Source organism: Homalodisca vitripennis, chromosome 1 (assembly GCF_021130785.1).
Source record: "Homalodisca vitripennis isolate AUS2020 chromosome 1, UT_GWSS_2.1, whole genome shotgun sequence".
Taxonomy (NCBI): domain Eukaryota; kingdom Metazoa; phylum Arthropoda; class Insecta; order Hemiptera; family Cicadellidae; genus Homalodisca; species Homalodisca vitripennis.
In genome coordinates this window covers 136,054,572-136,076,734 of record NC_060207.1, presented here as the reverse complement: position 1 = coordinate 136,076,734, position 22,163 = coordinate 136,054,572, and the positions used below count along the sequence as shown (strand labels likewise).

General features: G+C 31.9%; 1 protein-coding gene across 2 annotated transcripts in view; it reads right to left on the bottom strand.

The window, feature by feature from the left end:
• LOC124371855 (KAT8 regulatory NSL complex subunit 1) overlaps positions 1-22,163 on the bottom strand; it is an 86,884-nt gene that overhangs the window by 14,485 nt on the left and 50,236 nt on the right. The window contains exons 4-8 of one of the 2 annotated variants that reach the window (XM_046830225.1): positions 20,127-20,336; positions 13,027-13,125; positions 5,723-5,888; positions 3,468-3,575; positions 2,640-2,724 (exon numbers count right to left, since the gene is read on the bottom strand). In XM_046830225.1, coding sequence (XP_046686181.1) covers positions 2,640-2,724; positions 3,468-3,575; positions 5,723-5,888; positions 13,027-13,125; positions 20,127-20,336 — 668 coding nt within the window. The remainder of the gene's footprint in view (positions 1-2,639; positions 2,725-3,467; positions 3,576-5,722; positions 5,889-13,026; positions 13,126-20,126; positions 20,337-22,163) is intronic. The other variant, XM_046830231.1, reaches the window with a different exon arrangement.

Genomic DNA, 22,163 nt, shown 5'->3' with positions numbered 1-22,163 from the left:
CCCAAGTCATACGAATAAATTGCCGGAGCATTTCCTTCTGTTTTGCAAGCGTGTGGGGAAAAAACTATATTAAAAAAAACTATTCAACCGATTTGAATAATTTTTTTTTAGTTTGTGTGTTATAAAACAAGGTTTTTTTCCATATAATATTATAATTTTATTTTTATTTACACAAAAAGAATATAGGTTATAACAAAAAACTAAAAAATGAAAAAAAATAAATTTCAAGTTTGATCTAAAATTTTATTTATACAATATTTTTTTATATTTTTTTTAGCTATACCATATGAAAGAGCATGAAAAACTGAACAAAAATCATGCATAATATGGTGTGTTACAGTAATATTTAACCAGATATATACTGCAATATATACAAAATACAACAACAAGCAATTTTTGTTCAAGTTTGTCAAAAGTTTAGAAACAATATTATAACTACCCTATTTCACTCAATGAAGTAAGACGATTGTAAAATACTAATTATATAAAAAGTATATAAAAATATACACAGGCCTACAATATAACCTTACTTCTATAACCTTACTTCACCTAAAATCAATAGTTTGATTGGAACTTGCGTTTTACCTCATCAACAATCCAACAATAAAATATACGTCACTAAACACGGAAAAAGAAGTTTATAAATGCATTGTAAGTTTTACTGAACACAATTGCAGAATAGTAATAACAACAGTTTTCAGCATAAACACACGAAACTAGCACTATGTAAACACACAACGAACGAAACTGTGTAGTTTTAATGGCAACAAGTAGCAGCTGACCAACTATTGCGTCATCTGTTTTTTTCTGATGACAAATAACTACAAGGGGGCGGTGAACAATAAAAATCAATCACAATTGATAGTTAGAAACTTGTAGATTGCCGTGAAATAAGTTATTTGTCAAAACAAAAATTAATTATATGTGATATTAATTAAATAAAAATCGTCTACTGGGAAGATGCCGGCAATTTATGCACATTTCACAACATCTACTATGTAGACACTGCAGCACTCAAAGGGTTAAACTGGAGTATGGTGTCAAGACTAAGACAATCTAAAAAGTTTCTCTCCTTATACTAAAAGGTAGGCAGCTCTCTTAGAACAAAGTAACGAGGATATAAGATTGATATGAGGCATGTTGACAGGATATGGCCCCCCTTAGAAAACATCTAATGAAGATGGGTCTTAATCAGACTAATGAATACAGACTCTGAGAAGAAACAGAGAATCAGTGAAACAAATATGGCTTAACTGTCCTGCCATACCTAAAAGTAGGAAAATATCCTAGGTGTGTATCTTCTCAGTTCCAAGGACATCAGAGAACAGGAGCCCTCAAATTTGATTTGCTTCTGTAAAAGTCTCAGATTCTGAGGGCACAAATATAAGTAAGGGAGGCGCAAAGGTCCTTTCAGGACTACATGCGGAGGTAACCGTCCCTTTCCCTCAAGAATACAAAAAACATTTTCAGGAACACACGGGTATGTTTATACATTTACATTGCATGTAAACAACAATGATGGTTACATCAAATGTTGGGTAAGAGTTTTAGCCACACCCATTCATCTATATCTGTAAGGTTAACATTGCCTGACTAGGTATAATTTGTTGATGGTAACTCTTGAGTGGCTTGTGGCAAAGTGTGCTATCTGATAATTAAAAGGATACTTAAATAGTTTTGTATAGCTGAATTCAAGAAGCCCTAGATATTTTTACTATATGCCAGCAACGTGGTTGTCGTGAGCCCCGGTAGCTCTCTCTGGTCGTCTTTGTATTGTAAAAGTACATCTACTGGAGTTCAAGTGACTGTCTTGGATAACATTAATACTAATTGTCTGATACACTAAGACCAATGAGGGATTATGCTTGGTGAAAAGATGACATTATTATGGCATCAATATTGCACGTATGACACAGTTTTGAGTCTTAATGATGGTTATCTCTATACTTGGCCACTTCTCCATTATTCAAACAACTTAAAAAACTTACGACCTTATGTGGATCAAGTACACAAAGATTGTCTTAACCATCACAAGCCACCAAAGATTCTGCAGAAATCGAAAGATCAATGCAAGTATAGAGTGACGTTAAATTCCATTAATTTTTCCAATTCACTTTATCAAGGACAAAATTGTGATGAAGAAGGGAATGAAAAATGTACCCACAACTTTTAAGAAGCACTGGGAGGAAGTGAAAGATGCACCATAACTCTAGTGTTACTCAGGTGTTACTATTCAAGTGTACCTATATTGGAACAGTTTGCATGCTGCTAAGTGTCTATAAGTATGCTACTGAGACCACAAATAATACAAGGAGCAAAGTTTTTCTCTCAATGTGCATGATAACTGGAGCTAAACTCAACATTCGCATTCACGAAATGTTAACAAAATTTTCCAAAATACCCTTTTTACTCACATTCCTATTTTGACTCATATGCCTGTTAGTTCCAAAACTTCAAGGAACCTTTTAATGAGAGGTCTAACTGGGCAAAATGTAAACTTTAATTTAAATTATATAAATTATTTGATGTTTGATTTTAAACGATTCCTTTAAAATCAAACTGAAAAAAACCTCAACATTAACATCCTTACAACACTATCATGTTTATAATTTCCTACTAGAAGTCTTCATAACACTTACATCTTCTTCCTGGCTGTTTCTTCTTATTAAACCGTTGTTCTTCGCATCTATCTTCACCAATGGATCAACAGGAAGAACTCTCCATCTGATAGGAAAAGATCATTTAATTATACAGCCTACTTCAAAAAATTACTTTTTTTTATTTTACGACATCATTCAAAATGGTTTCATGTTTTTAATAAAGCTGAATTGTGTAATTAAGCTATTTTACTTATTTAGCAAGGAATATGCTAGCAACGCATGCACTGCAATATGAATATCATTTAAACTACATGGGTCAATTTCCCTTTATAAAAACATTGCACTAAACAAAACATTACATATAAAAAACTATATTTTTAAGATGCACCATTTAACTAGATTTTAAAATTGAAATCTTTAAAATAATGTATGTAATATGTACCTCTAAACATAAAAATCTTATAAAATTTTAATTCTCATGAGAATTTTAAAAAGATTAAATTAATGGATACTTGACTACTCTGTACAATTTCATTGTGGAATTTAATACCAATCTAATATAATTCAAGGCCAATTAAATTGTGCAATGTTTAATCTTAATGTCATTAGTTTTATGTCATCATGCCTCTTTTCTCTGTAAAGGTATACAATGGTATAGTAATTTTACATTATATTATAAAACTATGATCAACTTGTGTAAATCTATTTTTTTCTTATCTAGGGTTCTTAATTACATTTTTTATTTATAATTTTTGTAACTTCTTACAGTTAACTGTTTTAGTATATATTGTTGAAGATATTATTACATACTTGCAATATTTTTTATAAGTTTGTATGTATAGTACATGGAGTTGTAAGTTTACTTACTTTGGTGTAAGTATTTCTTTGTACTGTAGTTTCTCCAGCCGGGTCGAGGCAGCCACACTGTAAGGGATTACTATATTGTCTATGTCGTACGAGTTCTCCCTCTTCCTCCTACAAACACACCACTACATAATAATTGCATACTATTATAAAATATCACTAAGATGTCATCTCTTAATATACAGTTACTGTACTGTTAATATACAGTTTGGTAACTGGAAAGCTTAAAAAATAGGGATTATAACATCAATGTACCCATATATTATTAGTATGACTGTATCTAAACAGTGTTTTCTCATGCAGTGATATGATCAGAACTGTGATATGTGACGAAAAGATTTGTGAAAACCATTGAATATCTGAGTTTCTCTGTTTCCCAAACTTTTAAGGACTTATTGCTTGAAATTGTTTCACAGAAGCTAGGTGGAGGCCTGGTAATGTACTACTGGAGTATGGTAATGTAATACTGGAGTATGGTAATGTACTACAGGATCGAATCGTAACAGACGAAACCTGTGAAACATGTGAATTATGAGACAAATTTAAGTCCATGCAGTGGGGGCACACAAGTTCCCCTAAAAAAAAACCAAGGCAATGTCTGCAAATTTTGTCGGCAAGTAAGATCATGGTAACAGGGACAGGCAAGGTGTTCTTTTTCTTGAGCGTGGTGCAACAATAAACTCTGAGTGGTACTGCCAAACATTGAAGAACTGTCCAAAACAAGTGCTGAGGAAAATTGCTATCTAAAATTTTGCTTTTAGATGACAATGCCTGACCTCAAACGGAAAACAGTAAGCAAGAACTCTTGAACTCGTTCAACTGGGAAGTTTTCCTCATCACCCTACAGTGCTGATCTTACTCTTACTTGGTCTCGATTTTCACTTGTTTTTGAAAATGAAAATCTGGCTAGCAATATTGCGTTTTAACATCGATGAGGACCTCCAGGTACGTGTCACTAAGTGGCTGAGATCACAGGTGGCAGAATTCTATGACACAGGAATTTCAAAGTTTATCTACTGCTATGATAAGTGCCTGATCTTGTATGGTGATTATGTAGAAAAGTAGTATTTTAATCCTCATTTCACATGTATATAATAATATGTTTTTCTTGTACTTGGTTTTACATGGCATTAACATAAACACAAATTGTACCATGTAACCAGAAATGTGCAAGAAGGTTACTTAGATAACACCCATATGAAAATCAATTTATAGGTCTTTCAAAGTTCAAAAGTATGGTGAAGATTACATTGATATCTAAATTTGTTTGGAATATATCCAGGCGTATCAGGACTTAATTTACACTCTGAGATGTAATGGGTTATTTGCTCATAATTATTGCTAGGAATGTCATAGAAATGTTTTATTCATGACATTGTTTTTATTAAATAGACCTTTAAAATCACATGTCACAAGATAGGGGTTGCAATTTGAAAATCTAAAGTTACCTCCTTCTACCCCCCTTTCAAAAGGGGGGGATTTTTTCATACTCAAAAAATAAAAAAAAAAGTATTTTAATAAGTATGGTGGTTGCACATTGATATCTAAATCCGTTTGGAATATATTCAGGTGTATCAGGTGTACCCAGTATAATCAAAGGTATTAGTAACTAGTATTAATAATAAGCTTCAAGCCATATTATGTGCTATTTCCCAGACACCATTACTGTTCAGTTGTAACAGAGGATCAAAAACTACTACATACTTTCTGGTGTATATATTTACAAATAATTTTATTTGTAGGGATTGTTCTATCTACAGGTGCTTAGAAGAGGGGCAGGAATATACATTAGTAGAAAACTAATTTAAGAGTAACTTGCATATAAAACACAAAAACCTTGGAACTTTTGTCGTGCACATCCGTAAAACAGAGTAATATTACCAAAGAGCAAGAGTATGTTTTAATGATTAATACAAAATGGAATTAAGACATTTCATTTCATTATAAACAATAATACTGATTAAATTTTGAACCTTCCCAGACATTTTACAGCCAAGGTTTTAATGTCAAGATGTGAGCAATGAAGAACCAACTATTGATTTTGAAAAATGTCAGCTTTTCTCCATTTTACTCTAAATAGTGTTGAGTATATAAAGTTCAGTAAATGTGATATTTATGTTCCAAGATCAAGACAAATTTAATTGGTACTATGCAGTAAAAACAACACAGGACTAACAAATGATTTGATGTAGAATCAACGATCTCTCAAAAAACACTCATACATGATAAGAAGCACATAATAAATCTTGGACACTAACCTGACACCATCACCTCTTTCCTTGCTGCAGTGTGGTGAAGGTGAGGGTGAGGGGATGGGTGATGGGTGGCTGGTCCCACTCACCACCATATAGGGTGAGGTGTCTGTGTGGTTCTCATCCCCCGAGTGTCTCTGGTCTCCCCGATCATCCCCTCCTGCTGGTGCTCCTGGAAATAAATATACCCTCTGTTATTTTAAAAGTACCTTGAACATTCTTCATAACATGTAACAACAACATCTTCACTTTTAGCTTTCATTAGATTCCAACTGTCATAACAAATATGAATATAGGGTGTATTTTTCCTACACATAATTAATGAATATTAATTCCTGCTTGTTATACAGTGTTTAAAGTTGTAATTATTATGAATAATTTCACTTCTGCAGAATACTGAGACATTCATTAAGTGTACGAAGTTTTTGGTGGAAATGCTACAGAGGCTATACGATTGTTTTTTTTCCAAACATTCCACTGCCTTCACAGCAATTCATAACAATCTGCACGAATATGGTTCACTTAAATTGACCGTGAACAATATTGAAGGTACAGGACAGTTACAACTTTCAGAGTTCGAAGAAGGTGTGCTATGAAATTTAATGTCAATCCCACAACAGGCACTCTTAGCTGCAAATGTACTAGATACAAATCAAATGTCAGTTTTTACAGTTTACATCCGTACTAAATTCAAAAGGTGCACACATTGTATAATTCCTGAGGACTACCCATAAATAGCAAATGTTCTCCTAAGGTTCATGAGTCACAACATTTTCTAAATACAGTTCTTTTAAATATGGGACCTAATTTAACAGATATGGAATTTCCAATTTGAGAACCAGTCATATTTGGGCATATGACAACCCACCTGCTACAGTTGTCTATGATCACCAAGAATTTTCTGTAAACACGTGGGCCGGAATTATACATGAAAGATTTATTGGGCCTTACATATTGCCTATCTTCCTAATTCACACAACTATTTAGTCTTTATATGAGACTATAATACTTATAAAAATGATTCTCATATAATTTTTCATTCTAATGTCAAAATGTACTCTTACATATTCCAATCAGATACACCAGCTGATCCCTTCCCTCATCTCTGATTAGTTAAAGATTACACTATGAATGCAAGAGGGTAATGTCACACCACCTGCTGCCAAGGAGCAATGTCACTGGGGCGGCGCCTAATAATCAATAGTTGGTCCCAACTTTATGTTATTATAACTTTTTTATTGCAATAGCTTGTTTAGTCGTGTTGTGACAGAAGGACAACCTTGTTCTTATCACCTCCTTCTTATACTCTGTGCCGAATTACTCAAGACCCATGACCCAGACTATGTTGTTGAAGACCTACAAGAGGCAGTATGGTGTTATTACGAGTGTGTTTTACTTGAGCTGTTATCATTGCTAGTGATCAGAAAATTTGTGTAAATAGACTTGATAGCACTTTACTAAAAATAATTTGTTACAAAAATGAACAATCAAAGGTAAACCTTGTAGTTTCGACTTTGATGATAAGTTGCCACTTTAATCATCTGTACTTATGTTTTTCTTATTTATTTTTATCATACACCAACAGTTTTTAAACCTCCAACATTTTTGTTGCATTCAAAATTAAATGCTCTACAATTTATGTATTTAATTTTTTATATCACGAATCATAACTTTTGCATAGATGAAAAAATTGACTCCCACTTGTTTAGAAATTTACTGCTTACAAGGATGCAGAGACTATATATATGTATTATTTATTACAATTTACAGGTAGAGAAGTAAATCTCTTTCGATACCTAATATATATATATATATATATATATAGGTGCAATCCACCTAAACGTTATACACAACGTTTACAATAACGTTTTTACACAAAACAAATCATTAACTATATATATATTACTTTATAAGAAAAGTTTTCCTTGAACATCCCTGAATAAATTGTAATAATATAGTTATTTTACATTGTATATAAAACAATTAAATTAAGATGAGGCCTGGCTGTTGAACACCATAAGAATACGTATTATTGGTAACAAAAATAAAAATCTTGAAATTAAACTTAACCCTTTCCGAGCCAATGACGTTACTAGACGTCATGCCTAAACTAGCGCTAAAAGCCAACAACGTCCACTGACGCAAAATCAATTTTTTGTATATACATTATTTAAAAGCATTTCTGGGTTACAAAATTAGTAAAAACTGTTAAACAAGGGACAACCGTTTGTGTCTATTTTTAAGGTCACGGCTCTTGTGCGAGCGACAAAATAGCGGGCGGCCGGATGATCATAATCTCCCGCAGAGCCAACGACGTCTACTTACGCGCGCTCAGTCTACCTGTAGCCTTCCGTGAGGTAGATGTTTATTCGCCCTTCCATTTTCGATCCACGTATTTATCTTTTCAATTTTGATGTTAATCAATATTTTTACTCAATGTACAGTGTAGTTTATGTATTATTATCGTGATGTAGGGCTTTATTGTGCGCAAGACGTGCGCATCGAAGCTTGCCTTGCATTCTGACGTGTATTTTGAGCTGTACCACACACAACAAACCTACACCTAAGGATCACATATATGTAGCTTATTTTCAATAAGTATCATTTTTAAGTTTTCACATGTTATAATATTGTAAAATGTAGTGTGTTCTTTATTTTATACTTGGAAAATTGAAATTTTTTGTAGTTTTATTGCTTTTATTTAATTTGTATATATATATATATATATATATATATATATATATATATATATATATACATTTTTACTATATTCTTTATATTTTCTCTAAATAAAAATTACTATATGCTTGGTTTTTGTATAATATTACAATAATTGTGTTCAACTATTGTTAATATTATATATGAACACATAGAATGTAAAAATTAAAATTTTTCAGTGAAATTATGATTTTACCATTTTTTTACTGTAAAACAATAAAGAGTGAAAAAAAATATTTTGTTGTTTTTCTTACCTCTTATGTTATAAGAATTATTAAAAAAAATTGGTTTTGGTATGTGGGAATTTTTTTATTTTTAAGGTGTATGGCTCTTAGGAGTAGTTTTGGTTATTTATTTGTGGCTCGCTAAGGGTTAAAACTAAATATTAATTATTGCAATGATACTGTAAGAATAAATCACACTGGAAGTTTATTGCCAAACTGTTATGAATAGATAAGATTCCTTATAAGATTCAGGAATAAGGCAGGTTGAGACTATTGTATCGAACTAAGAGTTACACAAATATGTGTTACATTGTCTTATCAAACTTATAATAACTCAATGATCTAAATTTAGATCAGCTTCAGAAAAGCATTTTATTTTTGTAACATAAAAGAACAACGAAGCTTTTGTTCAAGTTCATGAGTTTATATAATGATCTTTTTAAACAACCAAATCATGAGTAAACAGAACTCAAAAATGCAAATGTATACTTGATTGAATTGATTTTCTTAACGAAAACAAAAATATGGGTATTTATCTAATCAAAATATCAACACTTATTCTAAAGATTTAGATTAGGAATTTGAGCTTATCAGTTGCTAATTTGGCATTGAATGGAATGATGATAAGCCTAGTAATACATGGGCAATATCATTCACAATACAGTTTGTTGCATTATATAATTATGAGTGACATGCGCTTGTGGATAGTATATTAATGCTAATACGAAAATACCTACTAGAAAATTGCAGCTACTCATCTGATATTTTATTAAAATATTTTAGTAATGTTTTATCTAGTCCTGTATAATACATACTGTTTATATACATAAAAATCCTGTAAATTTTTTATTTTTAAATATAATTAATTTCATGAAAGTAATGGTAACATTAAGGGTTCTTTGGGACACTTGACCTTTTAACCCATTGAGGTAGTAGTTATATGAGCTCTGGTTGCAGCAATTGATGTAGGTGAAAATGTAAGTGTTTAGTAATACTGCAATAACTTTTTTGGTTTATTAAAGAGCAATGAAATTTGAAACATTGTCTAAAATAACTGTTCCTCTATATTTTTATGAAACAATTGAAAAAAAAAATTTTATTTAATGAAAAATTAATTAAATAAAAACACACATTAAATAATAAAACACATTAAATTTAATGTGTTTAATTAAATAAAATGTAATGAAACACAATACTTTATTTAAAAACTTATTACATAAAAAACTTTTTTATGAAAAAGAAATCAAAATGGAAATACAATACAATTTTTTTAAAGTGAAACCTTTCAAACTGTTTGTAATAGTCCATAACGTTTTTACACAAAACAAATCATTTACTATATATCTAAAAATTCGAACTTAAAACAAACAAAATTAAATATCACCACTATTTTTTATTGCTTTGCACAAAAGACAATAGCTATAGTAACTATGTTGTTCTATGATAAGATTCATATTTCACAACACTAGATGCAGACAAGTCATTTTTATATTAGATATTAGAAATATTAGATAACCTCCATCCTCAGGGTCTGAGTCGTCTAAAACTAAATTAGTGAACAGGTTTCTAGATCAGGACATAATGCAATCTTCAAAGCTTTTATCACTATCACTATCACTTGAATTATACTCACAATCACTATACAACACTGTCAACTTCAGAATCACGCATACTCACAATCACTGTACAACACTGTCAACTTCAGAATCACGCAAGTATTCACACTCCATCATTACACATAATGTAACCAAACAGTTAGAGAACACAGTGTAAAAGATGAGCTATCAGCTGATCAACAGCGAAACGGACTCAAAATATTAAAAAAATTAGGTTATCCACAGTATGAAAACGATATTATTTAATTGTTTATGGCATCGTAACACTTAGTAAAAGACTTACCAACGATACCTAGTGGAAATACTGTGAACTAGGTAAACAGTGTAATATCAAATGCCAACCAGCGCATGACTCGACATATGTCCCGGCCGAGCGCCACATAACAAGCGCATGTCTTAATCGGTTAACCTGGGTAGAGAAATGTGTGCCCACCAATTCCATACTTAAACTTACAGGTATATTGGGCAAAACATATTTTTAATTATGTTTATAGTATTTTTTGTTTTTGGCACAGTCGCAGTTAAGATAAAGTTATTTTTTTTATTACTTAGGTGTATTTAGACATTAACAACTTTTTGTAGGCAGCATCAAACAAGCAAATATTGTTGTTTATGTTTACGTTTGTATTATATTGAAACAAAACTATTATAGGCTCATCAAATCAATAGGAACACATTTGATGCCCCAGGTAATTGATATTGTATTTTGATCTTATTTTCCAAAACTTTGTGCATTTCATTTTTCTTTTGTTTTATTATAACATTGTTATTTCTTGATCTAATTCCATGAAAATTTGATATGTCTAAGTCAAGACAAAGTGGAAGGATATTACAATGTGGACTTTCGAGATATTTTCTGAATATTTTAAATACCTGTCCCATGGAGGTGTAAGAAACACATTCTGGCTCATACGTTTTGGGAATGCTTAACCACAGCCTTGCAGTATTAAGTCTTTCACATGTGATGGCTTGCAGGCTACTGTTCTACCAGTCATGATCATCTTTGCAGAGAAAGTCTACCGTTTTAATGATTGTTTGACGTTTGTCCCTATTTATTTTGTTTTGTGTGTATATATAAAATTTACATTTTTTTAAACTTTGACATTTGCATGTATATCACTTTCACCTTTTTTTAACCACCTGATGGAACTTCAGTTCTGAAATATTAAGTGGTAACCTATAATATTTGGGACTGTTTTGATAAGTAAAGTATAGTACCATATTTTAGTTAATTATAGAGTTTGGGGGCTATAGACAATGAATTTTGATTCTTTAATATATTTTTATGATTTATAATTTATTGATTTACACAAGTAGTTAATTTAATTATGTCAATTTTTCATAAACATGTCCGAATATTTGATTATTTTCCCCATGTAATCTAATGTCAGTATTTATTTGATTTTTTTAAATGTGTAGGTATTTTGATTTATTATCTTCTTGTTGCTGCACGTGTTTAAGTGCCATGTGGTTCAAACTAAGACCCTATAAAGATTTTTTATTTTTAGACTTCGTACAATAGTCTTTCCCACCTGGATAGTTTTCAAGAACTATTCTCTCCAGAGGAAGTTACATATTTAGTTACATAGTATAGCTTCCACCTATAAATCCAAGTTTCTCATAAATGAAACACTTTTTATACAACATTTTAGATCTAAAATTTCTTTAATCTTTTACACACAATACCATTGGTATTCCAATTGAAAATATAGCAAATTAATTTGGCTAAGTAATAAGGAAGTATTGACCTCAAAAAATCTGATAAATTTCTTGAATTTTTTGTACAGTTAAAGATTAATTCTGTACTAACAAGATTAATTCTGTACTAACAAAATCCAGAAGTGTTCACACACAACTATGAAAGTTACTTTAACATCTTCTACCTAATCAATTCGAAATCAGGCACAACAAATCGTCATCGAAACAGCATAGACAAATAATAACAACTGGATAATAAATTATTACCTCTGATGTTCATAACAAAATTGACCAAGCAACAGAATAATGAAAATAAGTACTAACAAGAACTATATCAACAAAAAACCTTCAAGCCTAAGAGAAATGATATCAGAAATATATGCTAAAATGTAGGAATAATGTTGGCTGACATACAACAGGATTACACAAATAAAATATAAGTGACAACAGACTAGTGTGAAAGGGTTAAGTTTAAATTCAAATCTTGTATTTATCTCCAATTTTGTTTTTAATAGATTAAAAAACGAATTCATGTATTAATATCATATTCATTTAAATTACATAGATTTTAATGTAAAGTAACCTGTTTTCAGTAGACCCACAAAATTCTTTGTTGAAAAACAAGTACTTTAAAAAGATGAATAAACTTAAACGATACTTCAATTAAAGTGTACTGAACTCCATGATAGCCAGCAATACCATGATAATAATGCAGTTTAATTAGCCATAACATCAAACACAAACAACATTTACTGTACTTCCCATTCGCTACAGGAATTGTAGAAGCTTGCATACTAATGGCTAGGAAAGAGAACAGAATATAAGTTTTGTTCACATCCTTTATGCCATCAATTGCACAATGTTAAATTAAAATTAACGTGTTCAGCTCCTTAAAGCGTGTCAAACAGTTAACACCAAATGGGAAGAACAGCTTATGTGATTCCTGAACAGATTACAGCTGACTGCACTGGTAAGTGGAATTCTCTTCTCTGAAATCTCTAAGATTTCACACTCATAGACAAATATCCCAGGCTGTGAGCTAGCTCACACGTACCAGGAACTTTGAGGGAAGAGAATCTCCGTCTCGTCTTCAACCTTTCCAATGCATAGTTGTTTGGTTCTCTCTTCCCTTTAGTCAACTTCTTTTTTATTTCTGGAAAAATAAAGCCTGTTAGTTTGTGTCCAGTCACCAAACATACGCAACGTCTACTTGATATAAAAAATACTCTGCTCAATGTTATATCACTACGAGAAATATAAATTTATAATACAAAAGTAAATGTGACTGATAAGTCTTTAGAGACTCAATGGACACAGTTCCTTGATATTTTCTCTACACAAGCTAGCACACAACATTACATGGGCCAAAATCTTAAAACTAGTTATTCACGACTGGTCTGCTGCCGAGATGTTATCTTACAAATTGTTATGAGGACTGTCCAGAAAAAACTTACGTTTTGGAATGACAAACATTAAATGATAATGAAACAACAAACTATAAAAAGTGGAAATTCAAAAGGTACACACTTAAAAATGTTTTCTATAGGTCATTGCCATTCATTGAGACAATGGTAAGTAAACTCCATCCTTGCAGAATTCGGGCTGAATATTTAACCCATTGCGGATCACTGACGAGCTGGGCTCGTCACGCAGTGGCCGAGCCTAACTGAGCTCAGGTCGCATAAGCGGCCTGTTTTTAAGTTTCCCTCCAAATAGTTCTATTAATGTCTGATAGATCGGGCGATCGTCTTCACTTGTCAACTAAGAGTGTTTAACAACGGTCTACGTTTCGTTTTCAAAAGTTTTATAAATATCCTACAGATCGCAGTTGTATGTCGAAGTTGAAAAATCATTCATATGAGTTTACTCTCTGCTTTATAGCGCTTCTGATTGGGTGTTTTCCTCGGTTGTTATTATAATATTTTTGAGGTTAGTGACACAGAACTAAACAACCCAAACGTACATGTTGGAGGGTTTAGTCTAGACAATGGCCTGGATGTTGTAATCGCTTTGCCCGAGCCGCTTTATTTAGACTATGATTCAGACATCATCCCTGCCACCCCGGAACCTTGCTCGCGTGTTATCGTTCCTACATCACGGATACCGCAGCAGGCCCATGTTCCATCTGAACGAATACCTTCACAGCTGAAATACAATAGCGAGCGATACAATGTGGCGCACCATTGCTGTTCGTGCGGCCGCTGGCCGTAAATTAATTCATGCCCGCGCGCCAAAACAAGACGATCCGCAATGGGTTAACCTCCTCATATTTAAAGCAATTTGAATACAAAACTTGAGTATGGAAGTGTTTATTATGAACAGCCACAAGTGAAAGCCCATCTTTAACCATTTGAGTAACAACACCACATCTCGTGACACCAACAGTAGCCTCTTTGGTACTTTACTGTACTTTCTTATTTAAATGAGGAAGTATTACTGTTAGTATGAACGTATCTGATGATCTAGTGGGTGTTTACAATATTTATTACAGTTTCTACTAAATTGCAGTTCCATTTTCGCTTTTTATTTTTATTATGTCTATTTTTCCGCTAGATCTTAGAAGTATTGTGTTATTGTCTTAACTTCTTATAAGACTTTCACTCCAACAAAAACTTTTAAAGATGATTTTTGTAACTTTTACATAAATATTAACACCTACACTAATTATAACAAAAAATTGTCTTAGCTTTTTATGTTGTACTGACCTCATATTAAATCAAGTATAACAAAAAAATAAAATGTTTGAATCACAACCAAGTGAAAAAAATAATTTTGTATCATAAGAGTTTAACTTATAATTCAAGCTACGTTTACTCATGAATCCATTGCTTTACATCCCTTTAATACGGCTTACAAAGTTGCAACAAAAATTCATTTGTTTTATGGTTTTTGCCAACAAAAAACTTATCATTGAATGCACCTCAGAACTCAATGTTTTTACTATTGCAGTACACATATTGGATACAGTAGAAATATATTGGTTAGCTTGGTATACCACAGCTGATGTGTAGTCAGTCAAGGACCAAAATGATTGCCTACCAACAGACCAAAATGTAAACTGCTTTCTGGACAGCCCATTCATTTAATTATGTTTGTAAATTGATGTATTACTTGTATTTTTAAATGCACGAAGCTTTACCACATAGAATATATATTTCAGAAATAAAGAAGACATGATTTGCAGTGGAATATGTCTCACCAAGCGGGATGGTCTGAAACAAGATTGTGAATTATCACCCAATATGTTACATCAGGAGTAACCCACTCGTTGCAACTAGAATTTGTTACTCAATTTTTGTCACATCAGAATAGCACCACATGTCTTCTCTATAAATAATAATATATATATTTCTTAGTGTCACATTCCAGACTGAACAGATATTATACACTTGTAACAAACTGGTCTTGAGAAATCTAATATTACTACTGACTTTCAAAAGGAAGCAATACTGACAGCGGAGGATCATAAATTGATAAAACCTAAACAACTTGCATAGCTATTGATAGTTTGAAAACGTTAAATGAGACAGTAACGATCGACTCACACAAATTCAGTTTTCCAGTCTTTTTAACCCATCACCTTAAACCAGTAACAAAGTTACGCCACGCTAAAGTATAGGTTTACTTACAGACATAGTTTATTACAGATTGAAGTACTGCTTTAAACCAAGCAACAATTACACGAAGGGATGTGAATTTGATCCATAATACAAGAAGTTCTTCAACTAACAAGTAATAAATTACATTTATAAAAATAATAACATATTTTACGTTGAATCTATGTATTATTAAATTTTTATATATTAAAATGATATAAAATCCTTTATTCCTATAGTTATAACATCATTTTTTATGTTAATACCATTATTTTGCATGAATAATCTATATTATACTGATAAGTTATGTCAGCCTATAAAGGATGGATGATATTGCACAAATGAGACTGTTTTACTCATATTTTAAATTTATTAATTTATTACTGCCATCAGATCCCGATAATTAATTTTATTTTCCTTTTGCTTATTAAGAGCCAGCTGTACTTTTGATATTTTTATCCATTATTCCGAAGAAAAACAATTACAAACCTTATCAATTGTGCATAAGCAAAAACGCATAAGAAAAACTAAAAAAGAATTTCATGTGCATTAATCATTCCTTTAAATTGGGACATCTCCCATAATTTTACAATCAAGTGCAGGGTAGAGCAACAAAACTTCCTTTCTAAATGCACGCCATTTAGTTGGTTGATATCATAGCGGAGCGCTAGCTGTCTCGTTCAGGAGGCGGGGCTAGAAATTTTTGACCTGGCATAGTTCAGTTGCCATCATGCGTTGGAACAATGAGGAGCGTGTGTTTGCCGTTGAGGCCTACTTTTCGAGTGGATGTTCAGTGATCGCAACCAAGCGCACCTTTCGGAATTATTTAAATTTAGACCCGTTGGCACCTGTTCTGGACCAGAAATCAATTGTTATGTGGGTCACTACGTTTAGACAAACTTAAAGTGCGACAAAATAAAGAACTGGAGTCCCACGGCCCATTAGATCATCTGAGAACGTTGAGGCAGTGAGAGTTTCAATCTTGGGATCACCACGGCATTCAGTGAGCAAACATGCATCTGCCCTTGGACTTTCCAATCGTTCTGTGAGGAGAATTCTCCATGAAGACCTATATTTCCATCTATACAAGATGGCGATTGTGCAGGAACTGTAAGAACGTGACTACAATAATCGGAGGAACGCGTGTGAGGTTCTTCTGGATGTCATTCCTGAGGACGCTATTGTGTATTTTAGTGATGAAGCCCATTTTCATTTGTGTGGGTCCATGAATAAACAAAAAATGAGCTACTGGGCTGACACCAATCCTCGAGAATTGCATGAAAGGCCTTTTCATTCACCAAGTGAGGGTGGTGTGCAATTTCCCCATCTGCAATTGTTGGTCCCTGGTTCTTTGAGGAAAATGAAGTTGCAGTGACAGTGAATTCGGGCAGATATGTAAACATGTTACATCTACTTCTTACCTCGCTAAAAATTACAAAAGGTTCCATCATGAGGGCTTTGGGCCTACGACTGCAGTTTTAAAAATTAAATGTTTGTAGCAGTTATAAAATATTTACATATGATCTGTTTGTACGAGAAACATTGTAATTCAACAAGTTTTTATTATTTTCCACTGTAAAATTTATGTTATTGTTATCTGTAATATTATGGAAAAACTAGATCTAATTTTTTAAATCCTGATTTTAAATTCAGTGTTTAACTATACAAACTCTATAACTAATAGTGGATTACTGAAGAAATGTTATTTTATTTATAGAAAATCTCCAAGTAAAAAATATTTTAATGTACGAGGGTAATTCGGAAAGTAAGGTCCGATTCATGTTAACCAGACAAACAGTAAGCGAGCAGCGAAATGCGCATGCGGCATGACTCCCGGCATGCATTGCGCGCAGAACGACGCCATTTGCAGTGAAATCGTTGTAGTCTGCTGTTGTCTGTGCCTTTTTAAAATGTTTAAAACTATTGAACGTCCCGCCGACTGTGAAATACGGTCTGTGATATGGTTTTTGACAGCAAGGAACGTTTCAGCAGCGGATATTCATCGACAGATAAATGAAGTGTACGGTCCAAATGCAATGAGTGACAGCAAAGTGCGGAAGTGGGTGAGAGCTTTTAAAGATGGACGGGAAAATGTCCATGACGAACCACGATCTGGTCGGTCGTCAGTGATCACCGAAGATTTGGTGAAAGCCGTCGATGAATAGTTAAGTCTCAGTTATAATTATTTTTATGAGATATTCCTATTTGTATAAAGAACATTCTGTAAAATTTTCATTTATTTTCATTCAGTCCCCTTTTAATTATTAACCCTAGAAAACTGACACTATTAGGCTTTCGGCCATTTTTGAAAAGCTCTAGAAAAAAAAGGAAAGCATTCTCAGGGCTTGAACCTTTTCAGTAGGTAGTTATATTAGTTTTCAACAAAGAAATAAGATATTAGTTGTGAGTCTCTTTTCCTTCTTAAACTTTTAGGGTCTTAAAAAGTAACAATTGATGATTTTCTTCCGAGATTTTGCAGAACAAGTTTGACTGACTTTCTTGCACAAAAGAAACATTATTATAATGTCAAATTGAAGTTCATTTTAAGCTGAACACACTGGTTTTTGGATTATTCTGATATCTTTAAAAATAGCTTGGCAATTAAACTTTTCACAAACCGCGTATTTTACTAAAATCTGCAAAACCGCCATTTTAAAAATGGCCGCCAGGAAAAAACTACGGCTTGTAAAATTTTTTCAAATAGTGTTTTGTGATTGTCTACCCATAGGAAACTCATAATAAAAAAATTAGGCAAATTAAAAATGTTGAGCAACAAATTTTATTTTTATTGGGTGATTTGAAATGGATTGACCCGTTAGCAAAAACTAGTCTCAACTAAGAAAGAAGTAATGAACATGAAGCCGTGGCAACAATCGAAAATTGAATCAACTGATGGAGAAGGCAACTACAGCTGATTCAGTTTCAGTACTGTTTATTATGGCTAATACTGTAAATAAGGACATGGCTCCACACACAGCTGGCTCTTAAGTCAGTTTTAGTTCATTCTTCTAATTGACAATTTGTCTCTTTTTATAAAATTACTGTTCACTTTTTATATTCAATTAACTGTGACCAGATGAGTCGGCTCATATTGTCAAGATGTTTGTTATTTACAATATAACCAAACCTGTCTGTTGATATAATTCAATTAGACATTCTGTAGGCCTATATAATATAAATAATACAAATGTAATATAATATTTCATTACTTTTAGAAATTTTGAGAAAATATTAATGTTCAATTCTAATACTTAATTACTCAGACATCAAGTTAAAATAAAACACTTTGTCACTTTAAATATAACAAAACTCTGTTTCTTGTACTGCCTGTATTGGATATGGCAAGTTTAGTGGTGCATGATTGGCACCAAAATTCAGGACATATATATAGAAAGAGAAGAAGATAAATTAATCAGATTATAATTCTTTCAGAATATGTATCATAGGAAAGTCTAAACACCCCAGACAATCATACAGATGCTGGAGTGATAGATATTTAAAAAATAGAGACAACAAAGATTGTTCAAAAGAAATTATCTTACTTTTTAAATAAGCTTAGTCATTTAAACATTTTTATTACTTTTAAACAATACGTAATACATTTTGCTTCAATTAGTGCCTACTTCTTGTAATAGTCCAAAAAAATATATATTATTCTATTTTGATTATGCTAAATATCGATTCCATTTCCAGTGGTAGAAAAATGTATGTCCATAGATAACTAGTTCATAAATTAACAAAAATACATTCAAGCTGAATTGTTTTAAAATTTTGAACAAATGTTAAATCTGACTATAAGTTCCCAATTTGTATATATATATATATATATATATATATATATATATATATATATATATATATAAAGGTCACCAAATCAAGGAAATATTTAAGCCCCCAAATATGCAATAAACCACACAAATCTACTAGGTTTAATCTGTTATCAGGAAAACACCAAATACGTCTTCTAAACAACTATACTGAAAGTTTAAACAATATACTGTATACACTGTTAAATATATATGAAGAAATTTTTTGAATCAGTTAATGATACTTCTTTCTGTGTAAATCAAATTGAAATAAAACTTTTGAAAACCCTTTCTCTACTCACCTTTACAACTAAATCAGACCTCATTAAGAAAGAAATCAAAAGCTGTATAAAATCTAAGACTACTAACCACTAATAAATCTAAATAATCCAAAAAGAGGTGTAACTTTAGGGAACCAATATTACCAACATTATATTGATACTTTAAAATAGACTTGTAACAAATTTATGATTTGTTATGATCCCGTATTTATTAGGACATGATTTTTTCTCTTATATATTGAACAGCTTTCTTCCTCAGAATCCTAGACAGTTGGTATTGTAGCAGTCTTTATTCAATCCTACATTTATGAAATTCATGTATAATATCATGCAATAATTAATTATAATTTATAGTGTATTTCACGACCTATGTATAATTCAGAAACATGCATAATTCTGTGTATGTAGATAATTCAGAGACAGTAAGTGTTAAAATCTCAAACTGTAGGATAATGAACGTAAGCGTCTTACTGTCAGACAGCGCAGTGACGGCACTTCGCTTGAAGTACCTCCTCCGCTGTTCTAGCAGTGGCCTTTTCGAGACAATCTCTGTGGTTCCAGCTTCCTCCACAGGTTCCAGGATCCTCAGCGTAGATGACGTCTTCACCTGGTTCCTCTGGGCCTTCAGCTGCCAATCAGGGTTTTTCATGATGGCGTCAAAGTGAAGACTTTGGGAGATATCTGAAACCAAAATAGTAGTGTTATTTTTAACTATGAATATTTATTGATGTATTTAATATTCAATTCCATAAAACTTAATTGTCTTTTGGGCTGTTGAGTGGTAGTTCACAATAATCACAAACCACTCAAAACTTTAAATCTGTATCCAAAGCATTTATGCTCTGTTCTGAACTCTTTAATGCAGATCCTCTCTCCAAATTGCTCAATTTTGATGAGTAACAGTTGGTTTAAAAATATTCTTTTAAAAACACACAAAACTAAAAGAAACTAAAGCTCAAGTCTTATTTACAAAGAAGACCACACATTTGATGATAAAGTTATTTTGAAGTATAGTGAACCGTCATTCCAAGATCTTTAAAAACATGATTAAATCTAACATCAAGCAACAAAATTATCATAATGGAGTACTGACATGATTTGCAAGAAACTATATTTTCTGATTATTAAAAATAAATTAGAAATACAGTTATAAAATGTAATACCCCTACTAAATGTAATCAAAGAATTATAAAATCCAGTTTGTTTGTTTCTTGAAATGACATAATTTATTAGCCCAATAGAACATTACACTGTTATAAGGCTGATCAAGATATAAGAAAATGTAATTCTATATAACAATGTTAAATACAAACACTAATGATATATAGCTTAAACTATGTGAAGTATTATAATTAATAATTTATTTTTTTCTGGTCAATTTTGACAAATACCATCATAAGTATAAATTTCAGTTTGAAGCATATATTCTTTAAGTTTTTTTAAAGCCTTCAATGTTGGGATCTCCCTCTACACTAAAAGTAGTTTATTGAAAAAAAATGGTAATCTTTGTAAGAAAATGATTTTTAAAATTGTGTATCGCCAAAGGCAGAGAATGAAGATTATATTAGGTATCAAGTATGAAAGGAGGTACAATCATTAAATGTTTTAAAATCACCCTTCAAAAACAAAGTTCAGTTTTAAGTTTTGGAAATCATCTTATACTACCTCTGAGCATTTATTATAAAAAGGAAATGGCAGAAATAGCAGCAATCAAGTAAGCACAGATACTCTATAAAAGAACCCTAGAACAAAGACATTTTTATAAGGTTCTCCTGATTTATAGAATAATACCTTATATCATTGATAGAACTACAGCTAAAAGAGCAACAGGATAGACAAGGTGGTGTATCCCTTTTCTGATAAAAAAGTAGTTGACTAAAAAAGACTTTTAGACAGCCTATATTTGTCAAGCAGCAGACAGATTATTGATGTGGGAATGGAATATCTAAAAAAAAGAAATCGTTCATACATATGAAGTGTCACAGTATAAAAACTATAGCAATAAACAAACTATAGTGAATTCCATAAAAACCTAAGCTTCTTTGGGCAAGTGTACCCAACATGTAGGTAGCTATATGCAAAAAAAAGCACAGCTAGCCTATTTTTGCCTATTAATGTAAAACAATATTTTTTTTAGAAAACAATACATAATTGTACTAGCACCAAATAGGTTTCCATAATAAATTACAATATCCAGAAAATTTCCAATAAGTTAGAAAAATTAATTATATTTTTATCACAATTACCACCAGGCTGTAAAATATTATTTTTAACAGACCACTGGCTCAGGAGAGTGTTGTTATTTAAGCAATAGTGGCCTTTCTTATACTTATACTGCCATACATAACAGAATTACCAGAATATAAAAAGTAAAAGTAAAACAGTTGTTCTGGGTGGTGGCTAACATCACCTTAGTTATTGACAAATACTCAAAGCTATTACTGGACATAACTCATGTGTACGGACTAGTTCCCTTGTCTTAACAGGCCTACTAGAGAAGCAAAACAA